This window comes from Elgaria multicarinata, chromosome 5, assembly GCF_023053635.1.
Source record: "Elgaria multicarinata webbii isolate HBS135686 ecotype San Diego chromosome 5, rElgMul1.1.pri, whole genome shotgun sequence".
NCBI classification, from domain to species: domain Eukaryota; kingdom Metazoa; phylum Chordata; class Lepidosauria; order Squamata; family Anguidae; genus Elgaria; species Elgaria multicarinata.
This window is the reverse complement of record NC_086175.1, coordinates 117,150,480-117,177,507: the sequence shown is the minus strand read 5'-3', so window position 1 is coordinate 117,177,507 and position 27,028 is coordinate 117,150,480. Positions and strand designations below refer to the sequence as shown.

At 46.4% G+C, this 27,028-nt stretch overlaps 1 protein-coding gene across 1 annotated transcript in view; it reads right to left on the bottom strand.

Moving 5' to 3' along the window:
* PDGFD (platelet derived growth factor D) overlaps nucleotides 1–24,105 on the bottom strand; it is a 196,142-nt gene extending 172,037 nt beyond the window's left edge. The window contains exon 1 of the mRNA XM_063127106.1: nucleotides 23,962–24,105. Within this exon, the coding sequence (XP_062983176.1) occupies nucleotides 23,962–24,091 (130 nt within the window). The 5' untranslated portion in view covers nucleotides 24,092–24,105. The remainder of the gene's footprint in view (nucleotides 1–23,961) is intronic.
* Nucleotides 24,106–27,028: the final 2,923 nt, after the last annotated feature.

Here is a 27,028-nt window from a genome sequence, read left to right as displayed (position 1 = left end):
TTTAATCCTTTTTTGCCACACATATGTGGCTCCTTCTTCTGAAAATAATAAATTAAAAATGGCAGCCGCGACGTCCCTCCTTACTTCCAGGACTAAATGTGGCCATCTAGATGCTGGGGGAGGATCGTGGAAGCAGCGTGAAACCACAATCCTCCCTCAACATCCTTAAGGTGTAGACATGCCCCTAAAGTAGAGAACCTCAAAGTGATGCCTTGGTGGTAGGTGAGTGGGGAGGAGAGGAGAGGAGCCAGAAGTGTTCAGGATACGAGTTATCCTGAGCCACCTCCTTCCTTCCCTCTCCAAAGCACCCTCACTAGTGGGATGGGAAAATCAGGAAAAATAGAATACAGGGAAGTGAGGGTCCCCTCTGCTTCTTCTCCCACTCTGTTGGTTTCAGCCCATCAGGGCACAGGAAATTTGGAAGCCTCTAGGGTGACCATATGAAAAGGAGGACAGGGCTCCTGTATCTTTAACAGTTGCATAGAAAAGGGAATTTCAGCAGGTGTCATTTGTATATATGCAGAACCTGGTGAAATTCCCTCTTCATCACAACAGTTAAAGCTGCACGAGCTATACTAGAGTGACCAGATTTAAAAGAGGGCAGGGCACCTGCAGCTTTAAGTGTTGTGATGAAGAGGGAATTTCACCAGGTTCCCCATATATACAAATGACACCTGCTGAAATTTCCTTTTCAATACAACTGTTAAAGATACAAGAGCCCTGTCCTCCTTTCCATATGGTCACCCTAGAAGCCTCTGGAGGCTTGCAGTGGTGAGGGAGCAATGGATAAGATTGCACCCTTAGCCATACTTAGAGTAGACCCACTGAAATCAACGGGACGTTAATCATGACCAACTAAAGTCACAAAAGCTGACTCTAATGGTTTTAACCACGATTTAGGATTTTTCACCCACACCTGCTTCTTAAGGCTAGAGGAGTCAAGAGATGTGCACAGCTTGCCCACATTATCAGTAAGGTTGAACAGCTCTTGGTCAAGATGCTGACTTAGCTAGCACTCACCGGGGGCGGGGGGGTGGATTTTGGCCTAGGCTCCATTTTCCTTAGCTTCAACTAAGGTAGTTTTTATTTTTTTGTTCTTTTGGAAGCGCAAGCAACTCTGTTCACTGTTTCAATTTACTTTAAAGGCCTACTCCAGGTCAATACGTCGCGGTGCCCACAGAGCTGAACACAGACCACCAGCCATGTATTGCAACCAGCCAATGACTTGATCATCTATTTTTTCCCAGCCTGAATGAGATTGCAAACGCAGGATATTTGTCAAGCTCCTGAGCTGTATCCGCCTTGGCAGCTCACAAACAGTGCAGGCCTGCAGGTGAAGTGCTTTGAACACTCAAAAACACCCACTTAAATGCCATATATTGTTACTTGTCACCTGGTTCTTTATACACAACTAGAAAGGGACTATTGAAGTAATTATGTTGTCTGGGATCAGGTCCCTGGGAAATGGTCATGCTCAGAGCAGATTTGTGGAACAACCGGGCTGGTCTGACACTCGAGAGGGCCATAAAGCAATCACATTTTCTGCATACAGGGCAGCATAAGTACTCTGGAAAGTGATCTTTGTGATGGCCACCTCAAACATAAGGTGACCATATGAAAAAGAGGACAGGGCTCCTGTATCTTTAACAGTTGCATAGAAAAGGGAATTTCAGCAGGTGTCATTTGTATATATGGAGAACCTGGTGAAATTCCCTCTTCATCACAACAGTTAAAGCTGCAGGACCTATACTAGAGTGACTGGATTTAAAAGAGGGCAGGGCACCTGTAGCTTTAACTGTAATGATGAAGAGGGAATTTCACCAGGTTCCCCATACATACAAATGACACCTGCTGAAATTTCCTTTTCAATACAACTGTTAAAGATACAGGAGCCCTGTCCTCCTTTTCATATGGTCACCCTACCAAACACAACAGCTAGAACCCTCTTTCCCTTCTCATTTAGCTTATAGCCAAACTAGATGTAATGTAGGGTGACCACCTGGAAAAGAGGACAGGGCTCTTGTATCTTTAACAGTTGTGTTGAAAAGGGAACTTCGGCAAGTGTCATTGGTATGCATGCAGCACCTGGTGAAATTCCCTCACCACAGTTAAAGCTGCAGGAGCCCTGACTAGCATGAGCAGATACAAAAGAGGGCAGGGCTCCCATCTACTAATATCATTACTTGTTAATTCCAGAGAAACTCAAAAAGTCCCTGACTTCTCCTTGTCCTTTAGCATCCTGTTTCTGTACCCAGGGGTGGATAACGGAGGTGATCATTTGGAAAGGAGGACAGGGCTCCTGTATCTTTAACAGTTGCATAGAAAAGGAAATTTCAGCAGGTGTCATTTGTATATATGGAGAACCTGGTGAAATTCCCCCTTCATCACAACAGTTAAAGCTGCAGGCGCTCTGCCGTCTTTTAAATCTGGTCACTCTAGTATAGTACTTTAACGGTTGTGATGAAGAGGAAATTTCACCAGGTTCCCCAAAATACAAATGACACGTGCTGAACTTCCCTTTTCTATGTAACTGTTAAAGATACAGGAGCCCTGCCCTCCTTTCCATACGGTCACCCTAGATAACGTATCTTTAAAAAGATGCATCAATCACAACCTTTCGCCATAAACATCCTTTTTCAAAATCAAGATGACTCTGCTGCCCAACAAGCATTTCCTGAAATTCACTGTGGCTCAAACTAAGCCCACAGAACCAATCTTTGCTCGGGCCTACTAATCTTTGGTTCTCTTAGCTACCCCATCATGGACTAATCTGATGCTATCAGTGCTGCTCTTATAGGTAAGCAAAAACCTTGTGGCACGGTCAGATAGCCGCCTGGCTTAAATAAGCTCAGTTACAATGCCTTTTTAAGCTTCTTACAGAGGGACCTGGTCAGGATTGGGAAGCTAGCATGTAGGGTAGCTTGGATTCAGCCATTTGCCCCCAACAACGGTCCCAATCAGGCCCCATGAGCCTGTCATTTGCATGGGAGATGGATGTTCACATTCCCTTCAGTGGAAGTGTTTCTTTCCATGCCAACTGCAAGAATGAGGACGGTGCTGCTCCACGTCAGGACTGTAGGAGGCGGAAAAGAGCAAAGCCCCAAATCTCCACCCACATTAAGGTCAAGGGCAGGATCTACACTACTGCTTTAAAATGGTTCATAACGGCATTGACAGCTGTTGGAGCCCATATTCCATATGCCACTTTCAAACTGCTTTCAGAGTGTTATATCCTGCTTGGTGTAGATCTGGCCCTGGTCTGGGATGGACCTCTCACACTGGCTATTTCTTAAATAATAGTCATAGAATCATAGAATAGCAGAGTTGGAAGGGGCCTACAAGGCCATTGAGCCCAACCCCCTGCTCAATGCAGGAATCCACCCTAAAGCATTTCTGACAGATGGCTGTCCAGCTGCCTCTTGAATGCTTCTAGTGTGGGAGAGCCCACAACCTCCCTAGGTAACTGATTCCATTGTCGTACTGCTCTAACAGTCAGGAAGTTTTTCCTGATGTCCAGCTGGAATCTGGCTTCCTTTAACTTGAGCCCGTTATTCCATGTCCTGCACTCTGGGAGGATCGAGAAGAGATCCTGGCCCTCCTCTGTGGGACAACCTTTTAAGTATTTGAAGAGTGCTATCATGTCTCCCCTCAATCTTCTCTTCTCCAGGCTAAGCATGCCCAGTTCTTTCAGTCTCTCTTCATAGGGCTTTGTTTCCAGACCCCTGATCATCCTGGTTGCCCTCCTCTGAACACGCTCCAGCACTTAAGGGCAAACCACTTGATTATTGTCACTTGTGGTTTGGCCCCAACTCAGCTTTGATAAATCATAGTCCTAATCAATGTGTTTGTATACCATATTTCCCACAATGCATTGTGCACAAAGTAGTTCACCAAGCCAATACAATCGCCATATTTATAATCCATTACAACATAACATTAAAGGCAGTGGAGGCTGGCGGCTGCAATGTCAGAGGGCAGTGAATCCGCTCCGAGTTTCAGTCAGAACTCTAAAGCAGCTATCCAAGGTACTCTGTACCCTTAAGAGCGCTCACTGGTTCTGACTGAATCCCCCAGTGGATTCACTGCCTCACTACCATCAGAGTCACCAGCCTCCATTGATTAAAGGCACAGTAATATATGAGGCGTAGTCATTTACACCCAGGTGTTAATCATTCCCCAAGAACAGTAACGTGCCAAACCCATTGTAATAGTTTGTTCTGCACTGATATCGCCTACTGTTCTCACCCCCCATGTAGGGAACATGAAAAGACCAGGAGAAGCTGGGTTTGGATTATCCTAGTGCTATGAATACTATCTAAGAGAAACCAAATAGCAACCAGTGGAGCATTTTGTTGTATGCTGAGAACATTCAATTAAGGAAAGTTATGTTTTCCAAACCATGGAGATTTGAGTGTGATTTTAACCATCCTGCTAAAAAGAAACTCATATTAGATGATGATGATGATGATGATTAAAACTCTTTTACATCTAAGCCTTTCTGAGGGCTTTGCAAGACCTGCCGGCTTACGCCGGCAGGGAGGCGGGGCCAAGGCACGCTAACGTTAGCGCACCTCCCCCAGGCTTCTACACGCACGACGCGCAGGGACGTCGAGTCCCTGCGGCGTCCGCCTTTTTTTTGTTTGTTTGTTTTGTTAAAGGGGCCGGGTGTGGCCCGAAGCCGGAGAAGGTAAGTGGGTTTTTTTTTTAACGGGGGGGGGAGGATGGCAGGGTGGGTGGCACGGGGGCAGGGCGGGTGCGATCGCGCCGCTCGCCGCCCGAGCAAGCAGGTGAGCGGCGCTTGCCCGGGCAATGCCTGGCATGGGGCAGCAATGCCTGGGCAAGCACCGCTTGCCTGCTTGCTCAGGCGGCGAGCGGCACGATCGCACCCGCCCTGCCCCCGTGCCACCCACCCTGCCATCCTTCCCCCTCCCCTCTCTCCCCCCCCTCCCGGGCCGATGGGCACAGCGCTCGTATGAGCGCTGTGCCAGGCAGGTCCGCGGCTTTTAACAGCTACTCGCGAGTAAGCGAGTAGCCGCAAAAAGCCGCGGAAGTCCCTAGACGTTCCCCAGCTCCGGCCTGAGGCCGGAGCTGGGGAAAAGGCGCGCCATAAGCGAATTCACTTATGGCGCGTTAGACCAGGCCTCAGCGCAACCTGCCGCCGGATTCCCCTGTGCGTCATGTGGACGCACAGCAGGGAAACCGGGTCGGAAGGCACGCTGAGGCCTGGTCTAGCAAGGCCCCAAATTAAAGCGGTGTTCAGTGTTTTGATTGTACTCTGCCATAAAATCAAATAAGTTGAATAGATAAAATCAGAAATACTTTTCCTGCTCTTTGACAACTCTGGTTTCAGTGTAGGCAGATGGAAGTGACCAGCTTTACATGCTATTGCTAATCCGTTTTTTATTGCATGCCACAAACCATTCAAAGATGCACAGTCATTAGACGGAAGAGCAATGAGACCTATTTTCTTGTCACTCATCCAAGGAAGTGGCTCTCTGAGGTTATAGCACAAGCCGTTTAGACAGAGACAAAGCGAGAGAGAGAGAGAGAGAGAGAAAGAGAGGGGGAGGGAGGGAGGGAGCCCTCACAGTTCAATAGCAGATAGTGTGTCTCCAAAGGGATGATATCCAAAGGATGTAATATAATATTTCTTTCCAAGAATAGAAGCTTTTAGGCTTCACCTACCTTTTAATGATGACTAACGAATAGGGGGGTGGGTGGAACTAAAAAAATCTTACATATTGTAGCTATCAAGCTATATGGGTCCAATGAAATGCATCACCTTGATTATCTGGCGGACAGGTCTGCCAACGGCTCTTAGAAAGTAGCGGTGTGCTTTGGATTCAGCCAAACCCCAAACCAAATTGAAACATTGAAAGAGTTTTTGCAGCTTCTGTTGGACCTGGGAGGGTGTCGTATGAGGTGCTTGCATGAAAAATATTGGATGTTCAAGTTCTTCTGCTTCTACCACTCTACATTTTACCATCATCTGTCCTATTGAATTTTCGATCTGTCCTCCACTCCTGTCCTATTGAATTTTCTGTGACTTTAGTGCCAATTGAGCAAAAAACCCAAAGAAGCTTTAAATTGTTTTTGATTCATCATAATTCTTGAGTCCTTGCACCTATCCTTCTGAAATTTGGCAGGTTTCTTACCTAGGGACACCTCTATAATGAATGCTACATGCATACAAATTACCCCCTCAAAAAAAAAAAAAAAAAAAAAAAACACAGAGGGGAGGGGAAATGAATCACTCCTTCCCCCCCAATTTTTTTTTGAAAACCCCTTCCACAAAGAAATGCTGCACCTATCCTTCCAAACAGTTCCAAGTTTCTTAGCTAGAGCCACTGCCCTGCAACATGCCATTTTCATGACAACTACCCTTGAAGACTGGGGAGGGGGGGTAAACACATCCTTTTTGGACTCCCCCCAAATTCTAAAGGCTGATACTACACAAAACTTTTGCTTCTATTCACCTGAAACTAGGCAGGCTTTATCTCCTCAGAAGGGACAACCATACTCACAATTTTCATCTAATTCAGGCAAGAAAATAATAATAATCAGCAGTTTGCTTATTTAATAAACAAACCCAAAATTTAAAGGCATCTAGCACAACCTCCCCTGCGCCTATTTGTATGATATTTGGCAGATTTCATCCCTTTACAAGAGGTTACTATGCCTAAACTAGCAGAAAATGGCTATTGTATCCCAGCGCTTCTTCTTGTGAGATTCCTAGAAACTTCCGGTTGGCCACTATGAGAAACTAAGTGGCAGACTAAATAAACCTTTAGTCAGAAACACCAGGGGTCTTTGTATGTTTTTACTTGTGGTGGATCTATTAGCCTTGGGACCTGCAGTTTGGTCAATTAAACCAGTGATCTTCAGCTGGTGGGTCGCAGCCCAAAAACGGGTCGCACATCAGTCCAGATGGGTCATGGCGAAGCTGTTGCTACCATGTTGAACATTTGTAAAATTGTGAAAGTGGGTCCCATATTGCAATTTGGAATCTGAGGTGGGTCTCAGGTCTGGAACAGTTGAACAGCACTGAATTAAACGATATCATTTTACTTTATACCTCCAAGGACAACATTCCCCAGCCTGGTGGCCTTCAGATATTTTGGACTAGAGCTCCCATCATCTATGAACATTCAGCCACCATGCTGACTGGGGCTGATGGTAGTTGTAATCCAAAATGTCTGAAGGGCACCATGTTAGAGAAGGCTCTCTAAGGGCCTTTATACTTTTGAAAATACCTTTGAAAAAAGTATAAATCTGAACTCTTGCAGAAGAATTTTAAGATATTCATGTTAAGTACCAACTACCTAAATCCAATATGTGCCGATTTCAAAAATTTTTAACCCAACATGATCCATACCACATATAAAGAGAATATAAGCATGAAATGTTTTTGCAAGCAAACTCAGGCTTTGAGAACATGTTTGGACAATCCCCCCCCCCCAGCTGTTTTCAGCTGTATTTCAGATTTTCTTTTCTGGTTCATTATCTTGCAGTTTATTTTTCAGAGGCATCTTCTTATGTACTGTAAACTTAGGAATCCACATCCATCTTCCATGCCAGTGTGAATGTACTTGAAGGGCTGCCCAATCTAAGACTGGTTTAAAGATAAAGAACCACAAGAATGGAAAACAGGCGTCTTGAAGTTGATGATCAGCAATTTGCACGTGGACAGCAGACCGAGCAGGCGCGTAGATGGTCACAGTACGGCAAGATGTGCTTTATTTCTGTTTTAGATTATAGCCATTATTTCTAAATTGCTTTTATACATATATATTAACGTATCAGGACTGATCAAGTTCTGGTATTGTTTTTAACTGTTTAATAGTTCTAAACGTTTACACGTTGAGGATTTTATGGTTTGTTTCTTTTTATCATGTTGTATTTTGAGTGTTATTTTTTGTCAACAGAGTATAGAAACAAAATTAAATGAATATGCACATTTTATGCAAATCTGTGTCCTCTTTTGGGGTGAGGCATTTCTTCTTCTTTTTGGCAATGCATAGTTTATTTATATGTTGTATTTATATTCTTCCTGTTTCCCCCCCCCCCACCCGTAAGGAGCTCAAGGTGTGATCCTCCTCTTGTCCATTATATACTCACAATGAAAAGTAGGTGAGGCGGAAGCCTTAGCCAGACCTAAGGATTATCCTAGGCAACTGGAGGGGTCGTCCCTGCCTTCTCCCAGGATCCCCTGGGTGTCATTTGGATGCACAGGGATGATCCTGGGATGATCCCAGGATATAGGCCTGGTCTAGCTATGGCCTGAGAGTCAATGACTCGCCCAAAGTCACTCAGTGAGTTTCATGACAGAGTCAGGACTAAAACCTAGGTCTCCTCAATCCTAGCCAAACACTCTAACCCAGCCTTCCTCAACCTGGGGCGCTCCAGATGTGTTGGACTACAACTCCCAGAATGCCCCAGCCAGCTGGCTGGGGCATTCTGGGAGGTGCAGTCCAACACATCTGGAGCTCCCCAGGTTGAGGAAGGCTGCTCTAACCACTACACCTCACTGACACTGTTCAGATGACACACTAAACCATACTAGCCCAATTTGGGCTAACCATGAAAGTGTGCAAGGCGTTTGCCTATGCATGGTTTCTGTATAACCATGTTCTAATCAACTTCATTAACCACAAGCCGTGGTTCCACAGTTGTGTGGAACAGAGCTACGAGTGGATAGTGGTAACCACAGTGAGATGTGTTTAGCATAACCACCTTTCCTAAAGCGTCATCTGAATGTCATCTCAATTAGGGTGACCATATGAAAAGGAGGACAGGGCTCCTGTATCTTTAACAGTAATGTAGGAAAGGGAATTTCAGCAGGTGTCAATTGAAATGGGTGAAATTCCCTCTTCATCACAACAGTTAAAGCTACACTAGCTATAGTAGAGTGGCCAGATACAAAAGAGGGCAGGGCTTCTGCAGCTTTAACTGTTGTGATGAAGAGGGAATTTCACCCTCTTCAATTGACACCTGCTGAAATCCCCTTTTCTACATTACTGTTAAAGATACAGGAGCCCTGTCCTCCTTTTCATATGGTCACCCTATCTCAATGCATAAATAGCTACCCTATAGAGAAAGCATGGTTAAAATAAACTATGGCTTAGTGTTATGTCCACACAGACTACTATGAAAGCTGTAATGCCCCCAGATTTATTCAGAAGTTAGTATCAGGTGAGCATCCTAACACTTTCCCAGGCAATTTCACCTTTATGACTACAGCTGATCCTGTTGATTGCAAATCACCTGGGTGCTTCTTCATGGTATTTTCAAATGAATATTTCCTGAAATCCAAGGCAATACTGAGCACTTGTGGTCACTCACAAGTATTATTGCACTCACTGTAATAATGAGGTCATCGTAAGATGGTCCAGAAATAACTTAGGTCAGGCACATCCCACTGACTTGAATTGAAACAATACATTGAGGACCACTGTACAATCCCGAAACACTTCTTGCTGTGTTACATGTAGATTTACTGGCCATCAGTATTCTGTGATGGACTCATCCCCATCAGCAATTAGAATCTGTGAACATTCTGTGACATCACAGCTGCTCAGCCACTGTTGAAGGAGGGGAAGGTCATGTCGATGACAGGCAAAGGGGCAGTCAGGTGACCAGTATTTTACCCTATATTATGTATGCAATTTCATGTGTTGCAGATAATTCTCTTCTTCTGGATGGCAAATTGCAATGCACAGGCAACAGGCCCACTCCCACTGTAGGTGACGGCATGTTGCCATTGTATTATTTCAGTGGAAGGGAGCAAGGTCAAGCTCATTGTATTTTTCAGCTGTTCACAAAGTTTGCTTTTATGTTTCTCATGGAGCTCAACCTCATAAAGTCTCAAGTACAGAGCCGGGGCATTTGGGGGCTAGCAGGAAGTCTATTCAGCAGCCAGCGCTTGTCCTCTCGGTGTGTCGAGTGCTTAGACTGCCAAAGCACAAATGTAGGAAGCCGAGACAAAGATCATCGCCAAGGAATGAGGCCAGAAATTACTCAGATGCAATAGGAAGCTCAACGTCATGTAGAATTTATGGCTTACCAGAAGAGCAGAGCCATCCTATTCTCCAAAAAGAGAGAAATGTGGCTCACTTGGGCTGCCATTCTTACAACAATGCCACTTAAATGATCTATAATAATAAAACAGGATGTGTGTCCATCTGTCTGTCTGCACCATAGCGCCATGAAAGACCATGAAACCTAGGCACCGGAAATTTGGCACGCATGCCAAGGGGGCCACAGTGGTACAGACCTCCGGGTTGTTTTTAAAAGCAATCCATTTAAATTGGTCCATGTGGTTGAAGCCTGCTGGACCATCTTCAGCCTCTAGGAACAGACTTCCCGAACCAGCAACACAGCTTTGAGGACCATAGAGTTTGAAGCCAAGGGGGATTAGTAGGCCAAGGGATGGAGTTTTATGCCTCCTCTCTCCCTCCCTGCTGTGGAGGGAGGAGTAGACATGAGAAAAGAGTGGACAGAACCTTCCATCACAGGGCTCTAGAGATGCACCATGACAGGAGTCATGATCAGGTATGCCAGAGGACCCACCTTCATTCACACAAGGAGGCACAATGTGTCTAGCTCTCTGATAGCTGTATAGAGTCGCTTGAAGGTTTCACTGTATCAAATGAAGGGCAATTGCAATCTGTGTTTAGCCAGATCATAAGAACATAAGAAGAGCCATCTGGATCAGACCCAGGGTCCATCTAGTCCAGCGCTCTGTTCACACTGTGGCCAACCAGCTGTCAACCAGGAACCCACAAGCAACAGCACCCTACCACCTATGTTCCCCAGCAACTGGTGTCTATAGGGTTACTGATCAGATGCTGGAGGTAGAACATAGGCATCAGGACTAGTAGCCATTGGTAGCCTTCTCTTCCAGGATGTTATCCAACCCCTTTTTGAGTTGGATGTTCACACTAGTGCCAGATATGGAAAGCCTGGAATCTCTCTTGAGATTCCAGGGATCCCTTCCATATTTCTGATCTCTGAGGATCAGAGATAAGGAAGGGAGTGCATGGTTAGTGGTACTGCTAGCACACCAAACCCCAAGCAAGGCCACCATGATTTGTTCCATTTGGAACAGTACTTTTTAAAAGCTTAAGATTAAGTGAATCACCCAAAGAGCTTCAGCTGTTGGGTGGTATAGAGATGTAATAAACACACAAACAAACAAAGTAGATATGGACACATCTCTGCATGATCACAGTGGTAAAAACAATTGTGATTATGGGAAGAAGATATTCTTCATCGCTTTCTGCGCTAATTCCCACTGTCTTCTGCTATCTTGGCCCTGATCGTGCAATCCTTTTCAGAAATAGAAGAATGCAATTCTGTTTCTATGAACTATAGCAACACTGTGATATATACTTAAAAAAAAAAGCAAAAAGCGAGAGAAGTATTTTAAAGGGTTCTTAAAGGTTGGTGCTGATAACACCATTCAGCTCTTTAAAAGTTACTGTAACTCCAAGACTGACTGGGGAGTTTATAATTGAAATATCTGCTTTGGCATGATACACATCTATCTGATAAAACGGGCCAGCTACTGCCAGGTCCTTTGTGGAACTCCACTGTATTGATTACAGCTGAGTCAGATTTGTAATTTCCCTAGTTACTTTAGTTCTTTAAAGATAACAGTGTGGTTAAGAGCTAGTGCAGCATTGTGGTTACGGGCATGCATTGTAAGCTACAAATTCTCCGTTCCGATCTCAGCGCAGCAGCCGCTAAAGGACTAGCTCAGATGTAACGCCCAATCACGGTGTGGTGCAACGTGAACAGGCCTTTAAGGACACCCCTCACTCCTGCCCCTGGGCTAACGTGCACCCTCTTCCCCTCTTGTGCTGCAACTCCCTCCCCTTCTTTCTGGTTTGAAGCAAACCATAGTTTGACACTGTCTGCACCAGCAAACTACGGCTTGCCCATGCTCTGAAAATCAAGGTGGGAAACTAAGCTCAGACTGTCAGGCAAGAGAGGAGGAGGGAATGCAAGAGAATGTGGGTCTCCGAGGCTCTTTCACATAGCACCAAACCATGATTTGGAATTACATCTGAACCAGCCCAATTTCTTAGCCTTGCCACTCCACCCAACCTGCTGTAATATGGGGAAAACTCGTGGAAAGACATGAAATGTTGCAGGAAGGTTGAGCTAAAATGTGGGAGGTGGTTGCTTTCCACAAACCCTTTCATTGTTCTGTAAAAAGCGCTTTCTTTAGGTCATGGGTGTAGGAATTCTTTCAGCTTTTAGAATGGGGAAAAAACTAGTGTAGGGACAAAAATCCATCAGGGCCCATAAGGGCAGCAGACGTCCCCTGTCCAGGCCTCACAGGCCCAGGCAGATGTGCCCAGTGGATTTTCACCCTAATTCTAGAAGGGCGCAGGTCAGGGTGGAACTGTTCTGCCCTGACCTGCGCCCTTTGCCCTTTCCCTCTGCTGCATTAATGGTGGCCGCATTACCCACATTAATTGTGGGTAAAAATACACAATCTCCCCAGCCTTGTGGAAATTGCGTTTCTCTCTTTTCCCCACCCCGTGTCGATGGGGGCCTTAAAGTCTCTATTAACACAGCCTTTAAAGGCCCCATCGGGGGGGGGGAAAGATGTGATTTCCCAAAAGCTGGGGAAATTGTGTAACCCCCCCCCACTCTAATGGTGGCAGCACAGCGCACTTTCTGGGGCACTCTCATGGCTCGGGGGGGGGGGAAGCATACTTTCCAGGGCCTTTGGAAAGTGAACAATTCCCCCCAATATTAGGGTGACCATATTTGGGAAACCAAAAAAGAGGACACCTAGTGTGTGTGTGGGGAAGCAGCTTTCCGAGTCCTGCAGAAAGTACGTTATTCCCCCGCCACCTTAAAGAACCCGATTGGAGTGGAGAAGGGGAAAGGATTTCATTCTGCACCACCACCATCCCCTCCAATTGGGGCCTTTTCTATAATGTCCACGAATGACCCACTTTCTCCTTTAAGACCTCAATTGGAGCTCGGGGTGGGGGAATGATGTGCCTCAAGAAAGCATGTCATTCCCTCCTGCCATGCTAATGGCAGCCTTAAAGGGGAAGGTGTGTCATTCCAGGACATTATTGAAAATTATAGAAAATCCCCCCTGACACCATGGAAAGAACAAAAACCAGGACAAATCCGGGGAAATCCTGACAGTTGGTCACCCTACCCAATATGCCATTAGCATGGCCAGGGGAAATGTGCACTTTCTGGAAGCCCTGGAAAACATGTTTTGACCCACACGCCAATCGGGGCCTTAAAGGCCCTCTTAATCCAAGGTTTTAAGAGGGCTTTTAAGGCCACGATTGGCGTGGGGTGGGAAGGTAAAGCATGTTTTCCAGGGCCTCCAAAAATACGCAATTCCCCCAGAAGGCTAATGGCACACTTGCGCAGGCCAGCTCCCTAGAAATGTTTTTTTTCCAGCCCCTAGAAAAAACTAGGCAAAAGACGGGAAAGCATCCTATGATAGGTGGTCAGGGGAAAGGGGCAGTGCAGGCCACTGGATGGTGCAGTGGTGAATCTACTCAGGGTTTCAATCAGAACCAATCAGAACTCTGACTGAAATCTGGTGTGGATTCATAGCCCCACTGACATTGGAGGCACCAGCCTCCACTGAAAAGGGGAGGGGGTAAGACCAGGAAGCCTTGTTGCGGGCACAGGTCGCAGTGTTCCATGTTTTCTTCTTCTTCCTTAAATGCAGAATTTCATGGTATCTATCACACTGCTGAAGTTTTCCTCCTGTCCCCCAGTATGTAATGTGTTTGCCCATCCCCATCCCTATCTGTCATCCCTTCCAGCTGCCACTCTTCCACAGCCCTCTACCACCGTTTTCCTTCTCCAGCTTCTCTCTCCTTCTGTGAGATACATGCAGGTGAGTCGATTCACCTGTGCATTCACACCTTTAAAAAAAAACGCTAGGAGGAAGAATTGCTCGAGACTGTTATGGTGGGTATTTGCAAATGTGCATTTTCGAAAAGGGGGCATTGCAGAAGATTACACCAGTGGTTATATATTATACGCATTTAAAAAAAAATACAGGCAAAGCAGAGAGAAATCACAGGGCGCCTGCAAGACCATGACAACGTGTGGACAGTTTGCAAAATGGCACATGCACGGCAAGGTGGTAGCACATTTAAAAGCCTCATCTGATCAAGCGCCAGATACCAACTTGACTCCAGGATACTACAACACCTGGTTTTGTATACTTGTCTTGGTTCAGGAAAGGTCTGGTCTGTATTGGGTGAAAAAATACATGCCTTATGAAAACTACTCAGCATTCTCTCTGAGGTCGACATACAGTGGTAATTCCAAATGGTGATTTTCTATTTTCTGAAAGGACCTCCTCTTTTTTCTTTTTCTATTTTTGCCTTTCAGCTCCCAATCTCTAATCCTGGTATTCTGTAACAGTAGACCTGGATCCCCGCGAGATAGTCTTTTCTTTTTTTTCTTTTTTGGTAAGGTTGCAGAAATCTGGACATGAGCCCAGAGTATTTTACTGAATTAGGTTTTGTCCTAGCATTGTAATTAAAGTAACAGTATTGGAACATGTTCAGCACAGACCATAAGAAAGAAAGAAAGAAAGAAAGAAAGAAAGAAAGAAAGAAACCATGTTCAGAGGAGACCTTTTTCTTTCTTTCTTTCTTCCTTTCATTTATTTTAAAATGTCAGCAATTCCCAGCTAGTAGGTTAGGGCACCATTGCATGTCTCAAAAGCTGTGTCAATGTAGCTAGGTTGCAGCAAGAGCAGAGAGAGGGGCGCACACAGCTGGAAATGCAGAAAGTGGCTCTAGTGGTGCTATATTTTCCGCCCAGACTCCAAACTGAGAGTAGAAATCCAGCTGTGGGCAGTTACACAAATAAATCCATATGGGTGTACATTCTCTCTCTCCAGCAAAAAATGAATTTTGTGTGGTACTTTGAAGACTGACAAACTTATTTTGGCATGGGTTTTCATGGACCCCATCCACTTCATCAGAGGCAGGAAACGCTGACCTCAAATTGGCAGATTTATATAGATTTATGTATCTGACGAAGCAGACAGTGTCCACAAAAGTGTATGCTTATCTCAGGCATTTGTCAGCATATAAAGAGCTTTTAATCAGGTCCTGGATTGTCTTTGGTTGATTGATTGATTGTTGTTGGTGTTGTTTTAAAACAAAATGTTTTTTAGATATATGTTGCCTGTGTGTGTGCGCTGTCTGTTTATATGTTTCGATTATGTAAATGGTTTTATACTTTGTATTGTATAATGAATTTTAATGTGTGAGTGGGTTTTTAATTTTTGTGAACTGCCCAGAGAGCTTCGGCTACGGATGGTATAGAAATGTAATAAATGAATACATGAAATGAAAAGGCCCAAATAAATCTGTTAGTCTTGGGGTTAGTCCTTCCCGGAGTTGAGTCTACCTTCTCACCCGCCACTGTTCCCAGCTGCTATGGCTCCTCCTCCTCTTCCTCAGCATTGCTACCACTTGCTTGCTTGACAGGCAGAGAGCAAGTAGGCCGTGGCATCTGCTCCTCCTCCTTCGCACCACCACTGTAGTATGGCCAGAGTGAGAGGCAGGCAGGTGAACCAGCACGTTGCAAGGGTGAAGGCCACGGAGCCCCTGCTGGGCGGATGCCTGAGCCTGCCTGGCGTGACACCAGCCCTGCTCGAGGCAGTAGCTAAATCTTGTCGTTTCTTCCTGTATAATATTGCCAGGATTCGACCATTTTTGTCTGTCTCTTCTGCCAAGACTCTCGTTCACGCACTGGTTATCTCTCGGTTGGACTACTGCAACCTCCTTCTCTCTGGCCTCCCCTCATCTCACATCAGTCCGCTGGTCTCTGTCCACCACTCTGCCGCTAAGATCATCTTCCTGGCCCGCCACTCTGACCATGTCACTCCGCTTCTGAAATCTCTTCATTGGCTTCCAATTCACTCCAGAATCCAATATAAACTTCTCCTGTTGACCTTCAAAGCTTTTCACGGTCTAGCTCCTGCCTATCTCTCCTCTCTCATCTCACACTATTGCCCTGCTCGTGCTCTTCGCTCCTCTGATGCCATGCTTCTCGCCTGCCCAAGGACCTCCACTTCCCTTACTCGGCTTCGTCCTTTTTCCTCTGCTGCCCCTCATGCCTGGAACGCTCTTCCAGAACACTTGAGAACTACCAACTCAATCACAGCTTTTAAAACTCAGCTAAAAACTTTTCTTTTCCCTATAGCTTTTAAACTTTGAGTTTGTTCTGACTCTATACTGTTAGCTTCACCCTACCCGGTGCCTGTTTACACTTCCCTGTGCCTGTTTGCATTCTCTTTCCCTCCTTATTGTTTACTGCAACTTTATTAGATTGTAAGCCTATGCGGCAGGGTCTTGCTATTTACTGTGTGGTCTGTGCAGCACCATGTACATCGATGGTGCTATATAAATAAATAAATAATAATAATAATAATAATAATAATAATAATAATAATAATAATAATAATGCCCTTTGTGCCATCGGCAGAATTTATTTATTTATTACATTTATATACCTCCCCATAGCCGAAGCTCTCTGGGAGATTTACAAAAGTTAAAAACAGTGAACATTAAAGAGTACACAAAATTTTAAACCATCAAAAATATAAAAACAACAATATAAAACAACAATATCCATTTTAAACAACAACAGTTCTGAGGTCCATTAAAAACAACAACAGCACTGAGCATACGTTGTTAATTGCTGTTAAATGCCTGGGAGAAGAGAAAAGTCTTGACCTGGTGCCGAAAAGATAACGAGGCCAGGCGAGCCTCGTTGGGGAGATCATTCCATAATAGGCGGGCCACCACTGAGAAGGCCCTCTCACTCGTTGCCTCCACTAGGGAATCCCAGTGGAGGCAATGTGGGCTGTGAAGTTCGCAAGAGACAAAACCACCAGCTGTTGGTGTTGGATTAATTCCATCCTAGACTGCATCTCTTTTATTTTATTTTTTTTCAACCAAGGAACTCTTTGCTGGTTTGGAGTTAAAATGCTGAATTTGGAGTGGGAGAAAATCCTATTCAGCTGTGCCCTCAGAAGATGGTGATGTAAGTGGACAAAGAGAGAGAGAGAGAGAGAGACTAGGAGCTCATTGGCCAAGGGAAATGACGCTATCCAAGAGATAACACACTTCTTGCAACCTTTGAGGCCTTATTTAAGACCTTTAAGTGCTACTAGTCCTTCGATGGCTTCCTTTAGTAAACATCTGCTGTGGAGAAGTATTGGATTCCAGCTGTTTGCAGCTGTAAATCCTCGTATGCCTAATATTTACACAGCGGGGAGAGGGGGAGAGGCTGTGTTCACCGCTGTATTCACCGCTGTGTTCACACACACCCCTGCATTCCCTCTTCCACTCAATCTCCCACCCACCCCCATCAAAGAAAGAACCCAAAACAACTCAGTCTGGAAAAAAAAGCCCTTTTTTGTTGCGCTTGAATCATTTAGTCTTATGACACCACAAAATTGCAGCTTCTCAGCAAAGCTATGCAAGGCCAGGCCTGGGGGTGGGGTGAGGTGGAGGGGAGAGCAATGTGCAAAGTTGTTTTATACCAGTCTTGGCATCCGAATGTTTAGAAAGTCAGCAGTACAGGGGCAGCCCATGAGCGATGAGTAGCTCTCTGTCACTCAGCCAGCTTAAAACAATTGGCACTCACACACACCAAATTCCTCTAGAGCGAAATTAAAGGCATTCTTCTTGTTATGAGCCTTTGTTTCCCGTTTGATACCTTACAAACAAAGGAGATGCAATCTATTCAGCTGGTTTCACACAGCCTTCCTCCTCCATATGTGTTGGTACTACAACTCCTATCTGCCCCAGCTAGCATGGACAATGTCCAGGAATGATGGGAATTGTATAGTGTTTTATTCTGTGTTTTAAACTGTGTAGTGATTTATTCTATGTTTGTATATAATGGCAATTTGCTACGACACAATAAAGAACGGTCTGACTGATTGTTGGGGAAGGCTGTGTCAATGCCACTAAGAAAGAAAGAAAAAAACTACCAGTTTTTCAGCTGTAGGTTTTCTGTGCCAGGGTATTGCTCTAGAAGCCCTGTATAGGGCAGGATGCAACCTCTCTAGATTCTTAGTCTTTGGAGTGGCAGCAAATGCATCATCCATAGTGCTGGAATATTTATTTATTTCATTTCAAATTATTTTTAGGCCCCCTTGTGGGACCCCATGGAGAAGGTGTGAAATATCAGGAAGGCCATCAGCCCTTAAAGGCATCCTAAAAATCACCTGAAATAAAATAAATAAATATTCCAACATGATTTGACTGCATTCAAGCTGCACACAATCACCCTTTCTCTACCCTTCAAGTGGCATTATCTCTAGGAGAACTCCCATGGGGCACTTTGGGGGCAGGGAAAGGGGGAGGAGAAGCTCCTGCTTTGAGCTTCTCATGATATTTCCCTGCTCTGATGAGGTTCCCCAAACCTTCCGAAGAGATTTGGAAGGGGGATGGAGCAGTCCGATCCCATTCCTTTTCTGATGTCACTGCTGGAATCAGTGCTTTTGTCCCTTAATGCTGGCATGCAACTGCAAGCGGATGCATGCAATTGCACATGACAAGCTGTGCAAGTTTAAGATACGGTGGCCAGGGGTCCTACTTTACAGAGGGGAGTCCTCTATTTTGGAGAACTGGCAGAGAACAGTCCTCTATTTGAACATAAGAACATAAGCAGTGCCTTGCTGGATCAGACTGAGGGTCCATCTAGTCCAGTACGCTGTTCACACAGTCGCCAACCAGCCGTCAGCCAGGGACCAACAAAGCAGGACATAGTGCAGCAGCACCCTCCCACCCATGTTCCCCAGCAACTGGTGCACACAGGCTTACCGCCTAGAATAGTGGAAGTAGCACACAACCATCAGGGCTAGTAGCCATTGATAGCTTTCTCCTCCAGGAAGTTGCCCTTTTTTGAAAAGCTGTCCTGTCCAATTCCAATTTCAAGTCAAAGCACCATAAGAAGTGAACAGCAGGGGCATAGAGTTCCCCATCAACACTTAGTACCTGGACAGCAGACTGAGCAGGTACAACAGGACCCCTGGTCCGTCTGCTCCACTAGGGTGAGAAGTCTTGTATTCCTATTTAAAGAATAGTTATTCTTTCTAAATTTGCACCTATACACATACATTTCCATAGGCAAATCTTTTGTCCTCTTTTTTGGCAATGCGTAAGTGGCCACCAAAAAGTTTGAGAAACGTGCAGGAGTGCCTATGATCATACGCAGACTATATATTGAGTAAGAGGCAGGGAGATGAGATCAGAACCTAACTTGAGTCCAAGCACCTCTTATTTCAGAAGTTTACTATACAGTCAAGTTCGGTTTAATCAAGAATCCCTGGAAATGTGCCTGAATTTCCACAGAGAAGTTTGCAGCTGGGGGTTCCTTTCCCCTCTTGCTACTTATGAATGGTATTTGCAAAATGTTCCACAGATCTTCAATCTATTCCAGTAGGGCTCTTCTCCTTATGTTCTTCCAAGAAGAAATTGCAGAAAATAACAGGGAAATTAAAGCCAACCTCTCTGGGGTCCGGGTCAAAGCTGAGCAGCAACTACAACCACTTAGCGCTGTCCCTACTCTTGCTTCAGAAGATATTCTTTCCTTAGCTCATACCATGCTCACAGGGTAAACTCAGAATAACCATCTTCTCTCCTCTCCTCAGTTAGCAATTAAGGACACAATCCTATGCATATTTTGACACAAAAAAGCCAGTGGAATTATGCTATCTGTAGATAATTTAAGAAAGCCATAAAGACTGATCTCTTCCGGCAGGCCTACCCAGTTGAATTTTAAAATGCCTTTTAATAATGTGCTGCCTTTTAACAATGTATTACTTTTATACGTTTTTAATCAATTATATGTATTTTATGGTGTTTTGTATTTGTGTTGTACCCCGCCTCGATCCAGAGGGAGAGGCGGGTAAGAAATTATTATTATTATTATTATTATTATTATTATTATTATTATTATTATTGCAGCTAAGTAATTTTAGATCCTGGACTAACACAGATATCCTATGGCCTCCTAGACAGCATTGGGGAGGGGCACTGTAAACAGCCCAGAGAGCTTCAGCTATTGGGCGCTATAAAAATGCAACAAATAAATAAATAAATAAATAGGATATTTTGGCTTCCTGTCTCGGAGGTCAGAGACAGCACTCTGACATCGGAGCCAGGAATCTGTGGTCACTGCCCCCTCCCCTTGCAGCTGGCATAGAAACAACCACAGTGGGTGGCCGAATGCTTCCGAGTTCGGAGGCATATGGCCATGCTGATAGGATTGCAGCCTTAATGATCTTGGGGGCAGGGGGAGTGTTGACATCCATTTATATTATTTTGGTTTTGAAGCAAACAAACAACATTTCTCCTCTTCTTCTTTGTCTTCCTGATATGTTAGAACAATAACAAGACAACTGTGCAGTTTTGCATTTTAAACTTACTTAAATCATAGCATTATCTGGAATAAAATGGAGTTTGCTTCTGCTGCCCTGATGCCCTCATAACCTCATGCCGCCCTCTAAGTAGTCCTTTGAAGGATGCCTGGGCTGTGGGGTCCTGGATTTTGGCCCCAATGTCCAGTCCCAGATGCACCACTGGAAGAGGGCCAGCCCAGTACACAGATGACCACAATATCAATCATACTTTCCAACTCCCTGGCGGGAATGCAAATGCCCTGCCAATTTGAGGCCAAAGCTAACTTTAAACTGGGATTGATTGTAGTGCTAGGCCGTAGCCCGCTGGCCATGGGGGCAAGGCACAACTGCTGGTAGGAAATGGAGTTGAGCCATTGCTTCTTTCTTCCAGAATGCGCTGCTAACGCGATCGATCAAATGGTATTGTGCTATGCCTACCAGTGATTCAGTCGATCTGCACATCTCCATTTTGAGATGGGAACTAAACTACAGACCTGACAGTGACAACATTCCCTGCTTTTTGAACCACCTGGCTTGACACAGAGTTGTGGGAAACTTGAAAGCTTGCATACTTTTGAGGTATTTTGGTTGGTCCTACTGATGGACCAAAAGGATACCCTGGAGAAGGTGCTGATGCTAGGGAAAGTGGAAGGCAAAAGGAAGAGGGGCCGACCAAGGGCAAGATGGATGGATGATATTCTGGAGGTGACAGACGTAACCCTAATACCTGTGGAACTATGTGTCATATGAGCACAGGGAGTTGTCTTAGCCACACTGTTGGTGCATCTAGCCCAGAACTATCCATTCCAACTTGAAAGAAGCTCTATAGGACATCGTTATGACCATGTTTCTCCTTTGTTGAAATCTCTTCATTGGCTTCCGATCCCATATAGAATTCAGTATAAGCTTCTTTTGCTGACATTCAAAGCATGTCATGGTCTTGCACCTTCTTATCTTTCCTCTCTCATTTCACTCTACCATCCCCCTCGTACCATCCGTTCTTCAAATGTTATGTTGCTCTCCTGCCCAAGAATTTCTATCTCTCTTGCCCGGCTTCACCCATTCTCTCTGGCTGCCCCGTTGGCTTGGAATGCTCTTCCAGAGCAACTACGTACCACGAGTTCCATTGTAGATTTTAAAACGCATTTGAAAACTCATTTGTTTTCAATAGCTTTTGGTATTTTAGCTTGATTTACTGTTCTTATTACTATGATTATTCTCTTATTTCTGTTTTGTGAACCCTTTCCCCCCTTCATATGTTTTAATGTGATTTTAGATTGTAAGCCTATGGCAGGGTATCGCTGTTTTATTTGTATATTTTGTACAGCACCAAGTACACTGTTGGTGCTATATAAATAATAATAATAATAATAATAATAATAATAATAATAATAATAATAATAGAACATAAGAAGAGCCATGTTGTATCAGACCAAAAGTCCATCTAGTTCAGCATCCTGTTAACACAGTGGCCAATCAGCTGCCCACAGGAAACCCACAAGCAGGACATGAGTGAAACAGCACCTTCTCACCCATGTTCCCCAGCACACAGGTGTACATAGGCCCGCTGCCTCTCGTAATGGAGGAAACATATAGCCATCAGGAGTAGTAGCCATGATAGCCTCCTCCTAACCTGATACTGTCCAAGTGTGTTGGGTTACAGCTCCCATCATCCCCAGCCACAATGGTGCATTGCTTGCTGAGAAATGGGAGTTGCAGTCTAACATATCCGGAGGGTGGCTGGTTGGGGGAGTCTGCTATAGGAAGAGGTCTTTCCCTATTGCTCGACTGAAGAGATCTGTAACTGAATCTGAGATCTTGAGCATGCAAAACACATGGGTTTTGGACGCTTGGCTCCTTATCCTGCTGGGCAAATTTTCTAGGCCGAAGGGTCAAGCAAAGTAGGCAGGTTTGAGCCCCAGTGTCCCCCTTAAGTCCTTGGGGTTACTACTTCATAAGACTTGCCACTGGATTCCCACCACTTGGTGAGCATAAAGGTTTATCTCTAGGCCCCTTCCTACTTTTTTATTTTCCCTACATGCATGTGACTCGCTGTGGATTTATGCATCTAGAAGCCACTGAGTGGCTGCAGCTTCCCCAGAGCATCCCTGTCACGTACGCACACTGTGGAATTGCTGTATGTTTTGGATACATGACAATTGACACACTGGTTTCATGCATGCTCATCCACAGAAGTGTTTTCCATGTAGGAATTCGTAATGGGTGAAGTGATCCTGCGTGTGACTTCTGAGGGATTTGGATGTAGTATATTACATCCTCCGGTATATTAAACATGTGCGCTTCTAGATTTCCACCTGTCCATACAATGAATGTACTTGATTTCAGAGCTAATATGGGCTGCACAACAGTCCCTCCAACTTTTGCAGGAGTGTGTAAGTCTGTGAGAAAGAGAGCGAGCGAGAGAGAAGAGGTATATGAAAAAGGGGCCTGTTTTCTCCACTTCCTGGACCTGTAGTTTTATTTATTTATTTATTAGGTCTTTCACTCTGTCTTTACTATAGTCTTTTACTATGCTTCCAGATGGAGGACTTCTGGCACTCTCCATCAAAAGGTATTGAGCAGCTGTTCTATCTTTTCCATCCTTAAGGAATGTTTTTCAGACAAGAAAAAAAGGCAGAAGGGGCAATGGAATGTTTACACACGGACGCCCTCCCACAGGTCAAAATTCATGAATGAGTCAGGGCGATTGCGCAATAAAAGCTTGATCTGGAAGTAGACGTAGCAGTGCCCACAGCCCCATCCCATGCATGGGTTTTTGTGTTGTTGTTGATGTTGTTTTTTTAAAAAGTAAGCCCTACTCAATGGGGCACACTCCCAAGTCAGTGTGCCAAGTAAGTGCACCCTATTTTCCAACCCAAAACAGGAAAATGGGCGGGGCGGCAGGGCTGACAAGCTCACAAGTGCTTGCAGTTGTTTGCACTCTGAAGACTGGAAATTTCTCATGGCATAAACTTTTAAGGACTACAACCCGTTGTCACTTGCTTTCACAAGTTATGCGGCACCTTAAAGACATTTATTCTGGCATAAACTTCCAGGACACCGTCCACTACATCATGTGCATGATGTGCAAGTTATGCATTTCTTATGCAGAACACACTTCCAGATATGGGGGTTGGGAAAGGCAGGGGGGAAGAGACCAAGTCCATGATCAACACCTATGGAAAACTCACACGTAGGGTGTTCAACCACAGGGAAGCTGCACCTGGCATCCCAGCAAGAACGTCATGCTTCCCGTCCCCCCACCACGTGGCAATTTGCATTTTATGTAGGAAATGTGTCATGTGCGTGCGGCAGCCCTAAAAGTCATGTGTGTGTGTGGAAGAGGAGTCGCCTGCATCCGCACACAGACCCGGTTCCCTTCTTCTCATCATTCCTCTCTGCTGAGGTTGCACCACTTTAGAGTACTTCCAGAGGGCGCCTTTCCATCACCACCTCCAAAGCTTTTGGCGTCCGCCTGGTCAATTTCACACATCATTAACAAAAGTCGGGAGAAAGCAGGCACTCACCATCTCTCCGCAGGTTCGAGGCGCGCAAGGCTCGGATAGATCCGCTCTGCGTGCCAGCCGCGGAACCCTGTCGGTTGCAAAAGCCGGCGCCGGCTACAACGCACAGGAGGAAAGGCGCGAGGAGTTGCATCGGGGACCCTTGGCGCTGCTTGGCACGAGAAGGGGGATCTTCTTCCCAACGGAAGGTCTCCTCGTCCACGAGGCGCGCGGGCGCACCGCCTCCCGCACACGCGTCTCCCTTGGCCCCTTTCTCGATCTGCTCTCCCGAGGATGCTGCCGAGGGGGGGAAGGAACTTTGGCAAAGCGGCCTCGGGGATGAGAAGAGGAGAAACTTTCGTTGCCAAGGGCCAGCGAGACAGACAGGTTGTCTCCGCCACCTCTCCTGCAGAGCCGGAAAGAAAAGTGGTTCTCAAAGTGGGGAGCTGGCTCCGCGCATCCACGCTGCGGGCTGCCGGGGGGGGAGAGAGAGAGAGAGAGAGAGTTGGCAAACGGCCGGCTGCAACGCCCCCCTCGCCGTCTACGCTTGCCGGGATGGGTTGCCCCCTTCCCCCCCGGTTATATGGTTTGGCCGATCTGCAGCGGTGCCTGAGACTTTCCCAAGACTTTTTTTTTGTGGGGGGAGGGACGGACGGACGGGGGAGAGAAACTTCCTGGCTTGAGAGAGACCAGAAGCGGCGGAGGGAGTCGCTCAGCCCCCGGAGGCGCCGGTGCATCGCCGCGAGGGGCAGGCGGCGCTCGGCCCGGAAGGCTGGAGCGATCGCGGGAGGCGCTCCCCCGCCCCCGCTCTTTCTCATTCGGAAGGAAAACACGCCGGCGACGGCTGGGCAGGGAGGGAAAGAGGCGGCGGCACAAGGCGCCGCCGGCCACGGAGCCAAAGCAGGCAGGGCGCTGGAGCCGCCGGACGGAGCGCGGTTGGGCAGAGAGGGACGCGAGGGCCTGCAATGCAGCCGCCCAGGCCGCCCACCTCCCCTCGCATCTGGGCGCCCAGCGAATCGGTATCTGCATCCACAGCGGAGGCTGGTGGCTCCGATTCCGGTGGGGCTGTGAATCCACTCTGGGTTTCGGCCAGAATCGGACAGAGCTCTAAAGGAGCTATCCAAGGCGCTGAACCCTGTCACCAAAATAGGTTCGACACCTTGGTTAGCTCCCTTAGAGTTCCGGCTGGTTCAGACTGAAACCCAGGCTGGATTCATAGCCCCACCTGAATCGGAGCCACCAGCCTCCACTGATTCATCGAAGTATGCTGCAGGGCAGTGGAGGGCGGGGTCACGATAAGGTACACCTGCCCTTCAGGTGTGCCTGGCACGGGATGACGGAGGAACCAGGGCATAGCAGCTGGGGCTGTTGGCCCCACTGGGCCCTCTCCCAACTCATTGCACCAGAGAAAGAGAGGCCTAATCTACACCAAGCAGGATATTGCACTATGGAAGCGGTATATAAAAGGCAGGAGTCATGCTACTGCATTACGGCGGTATTGAAGTGCACTGACAACTGTTGGGGCCCATTGACACGTACCATATACACCGCTTCCAAAGCAGTATATCCTGCTTAGTGTGGCTCCTGCCTTTTACATACCGCTTTCATAGTGCAATATGCTGCTTGATGTAGATCTGGCCAGAGAGAGAGAAATGGGGACTGCTGCTCTTTGCATTGCCTCTTCCGCTCAGCCATGTGTTTGGGCGAGTGGCAGAAGGGGCGGCAAGGAGCACTGGCCTGAGCTTCTCCTTCAGCTGATTCACCCTCTCCTCCCAGATGGCATGACTGGGAGGACTAGTTGGCAGCTGCAGCCCCTAGGATAAATTGCACCCTAGGTGAAGAGTGCCTTTGGTGCTCGCCCCCACGTGAGTTTGCAGGGCCACCCATTTGATTTATGGGGCCTGGTGTAGGTGTCATGTTCATCAGAAAAGACATTGCTCAAAACTTTGTCCTCCCAGGGGTTGTCTCCATACAGGGAAAGCCCCACGGTGGCTGTGGATCTGCGCCCCGTAGGTTAGACAACGCAGGAGCAGGTTCGCAGTGAGCGAGCGGTTTTCCCGTGACGCTGCGTTTTGAAAAAGCCGGGGATTTACCCCAACTTTTTCAAAGGGAGTGATGTCAGCGCAGCACTTCCGCTGTGTAACGTTGCTCCACAGCCAATCCAGGGCCAGCCTGGGGGCGGAGCCTGGTGGTAGGCAGCCAGCGATTGGTCACCTTCCACCAAGAAAAAGGCGGGTGGTGGCTCCAGGACCTGGATGGCCGCCCAGAAACCCCACATTCCTTCCTTGGCATCGGGATTCCCCGACGCTGCCCCAGGAGAGGGAAAGTGCAGTGTCAAGGAGGGAGGCAGCGCCAACCCTGTGCCATGAAAACAGCCCCCTCTCTGCCACTGTGCTTCCGTTTACACACAAGCCAAAGTTCAGAAAGCCAGTGCAGGGCAATATGCAACACAGCAGAACTAGCATAGGTTATATATATACATTCCTTTTTATTGTATATATCAACAAATCTGAACAGAATATACATCGTGCACAGAAAAAAAAACATTACATATATAGAAATATCATCATTTTTCATCATGTGTTTCATTGTTCATTCGTTCAGTCGTTTCCGACTCTTCGTGACTTCATGGACCAGCCCACGCCAGAGCTTTCTGTCGGCCGTTGCCACCCCTAGCTCCCCCAAGGCCAAGTCTGTCACCTCCAGAATATCATCCCTCCATCTTGCCCTTGGTCGGCCCCTCTTCCTTTTGCCTTCCACTTTCCCTAGCATCAGCCTCTTCTCCAGGGTATCCTGTCTTCTCATTATGTGGCCAAAGTACTTCAGTTTTGCTTTTAAAAGCTCACTTTGCTTTTCAAGTGAGCAGTCTGGCTTTATTTCCTGGAGTATGGACTGGTTTGATCTTCTTGCAGTCCAAGGCACTCACAGGATTTTCCTCCAACACCACAGTTCAAAAGCATCTATCTTCCTTCGCTCAGCTTTCCTTATGGTCTAGCTCTCGCAGCCATAGGTTACTACGGGGAATACCATTGCTTTAACTATGTGGACCTTTGTTTTCAGCGTGGTGTCTCTGCTCTTAACTATTTTATCA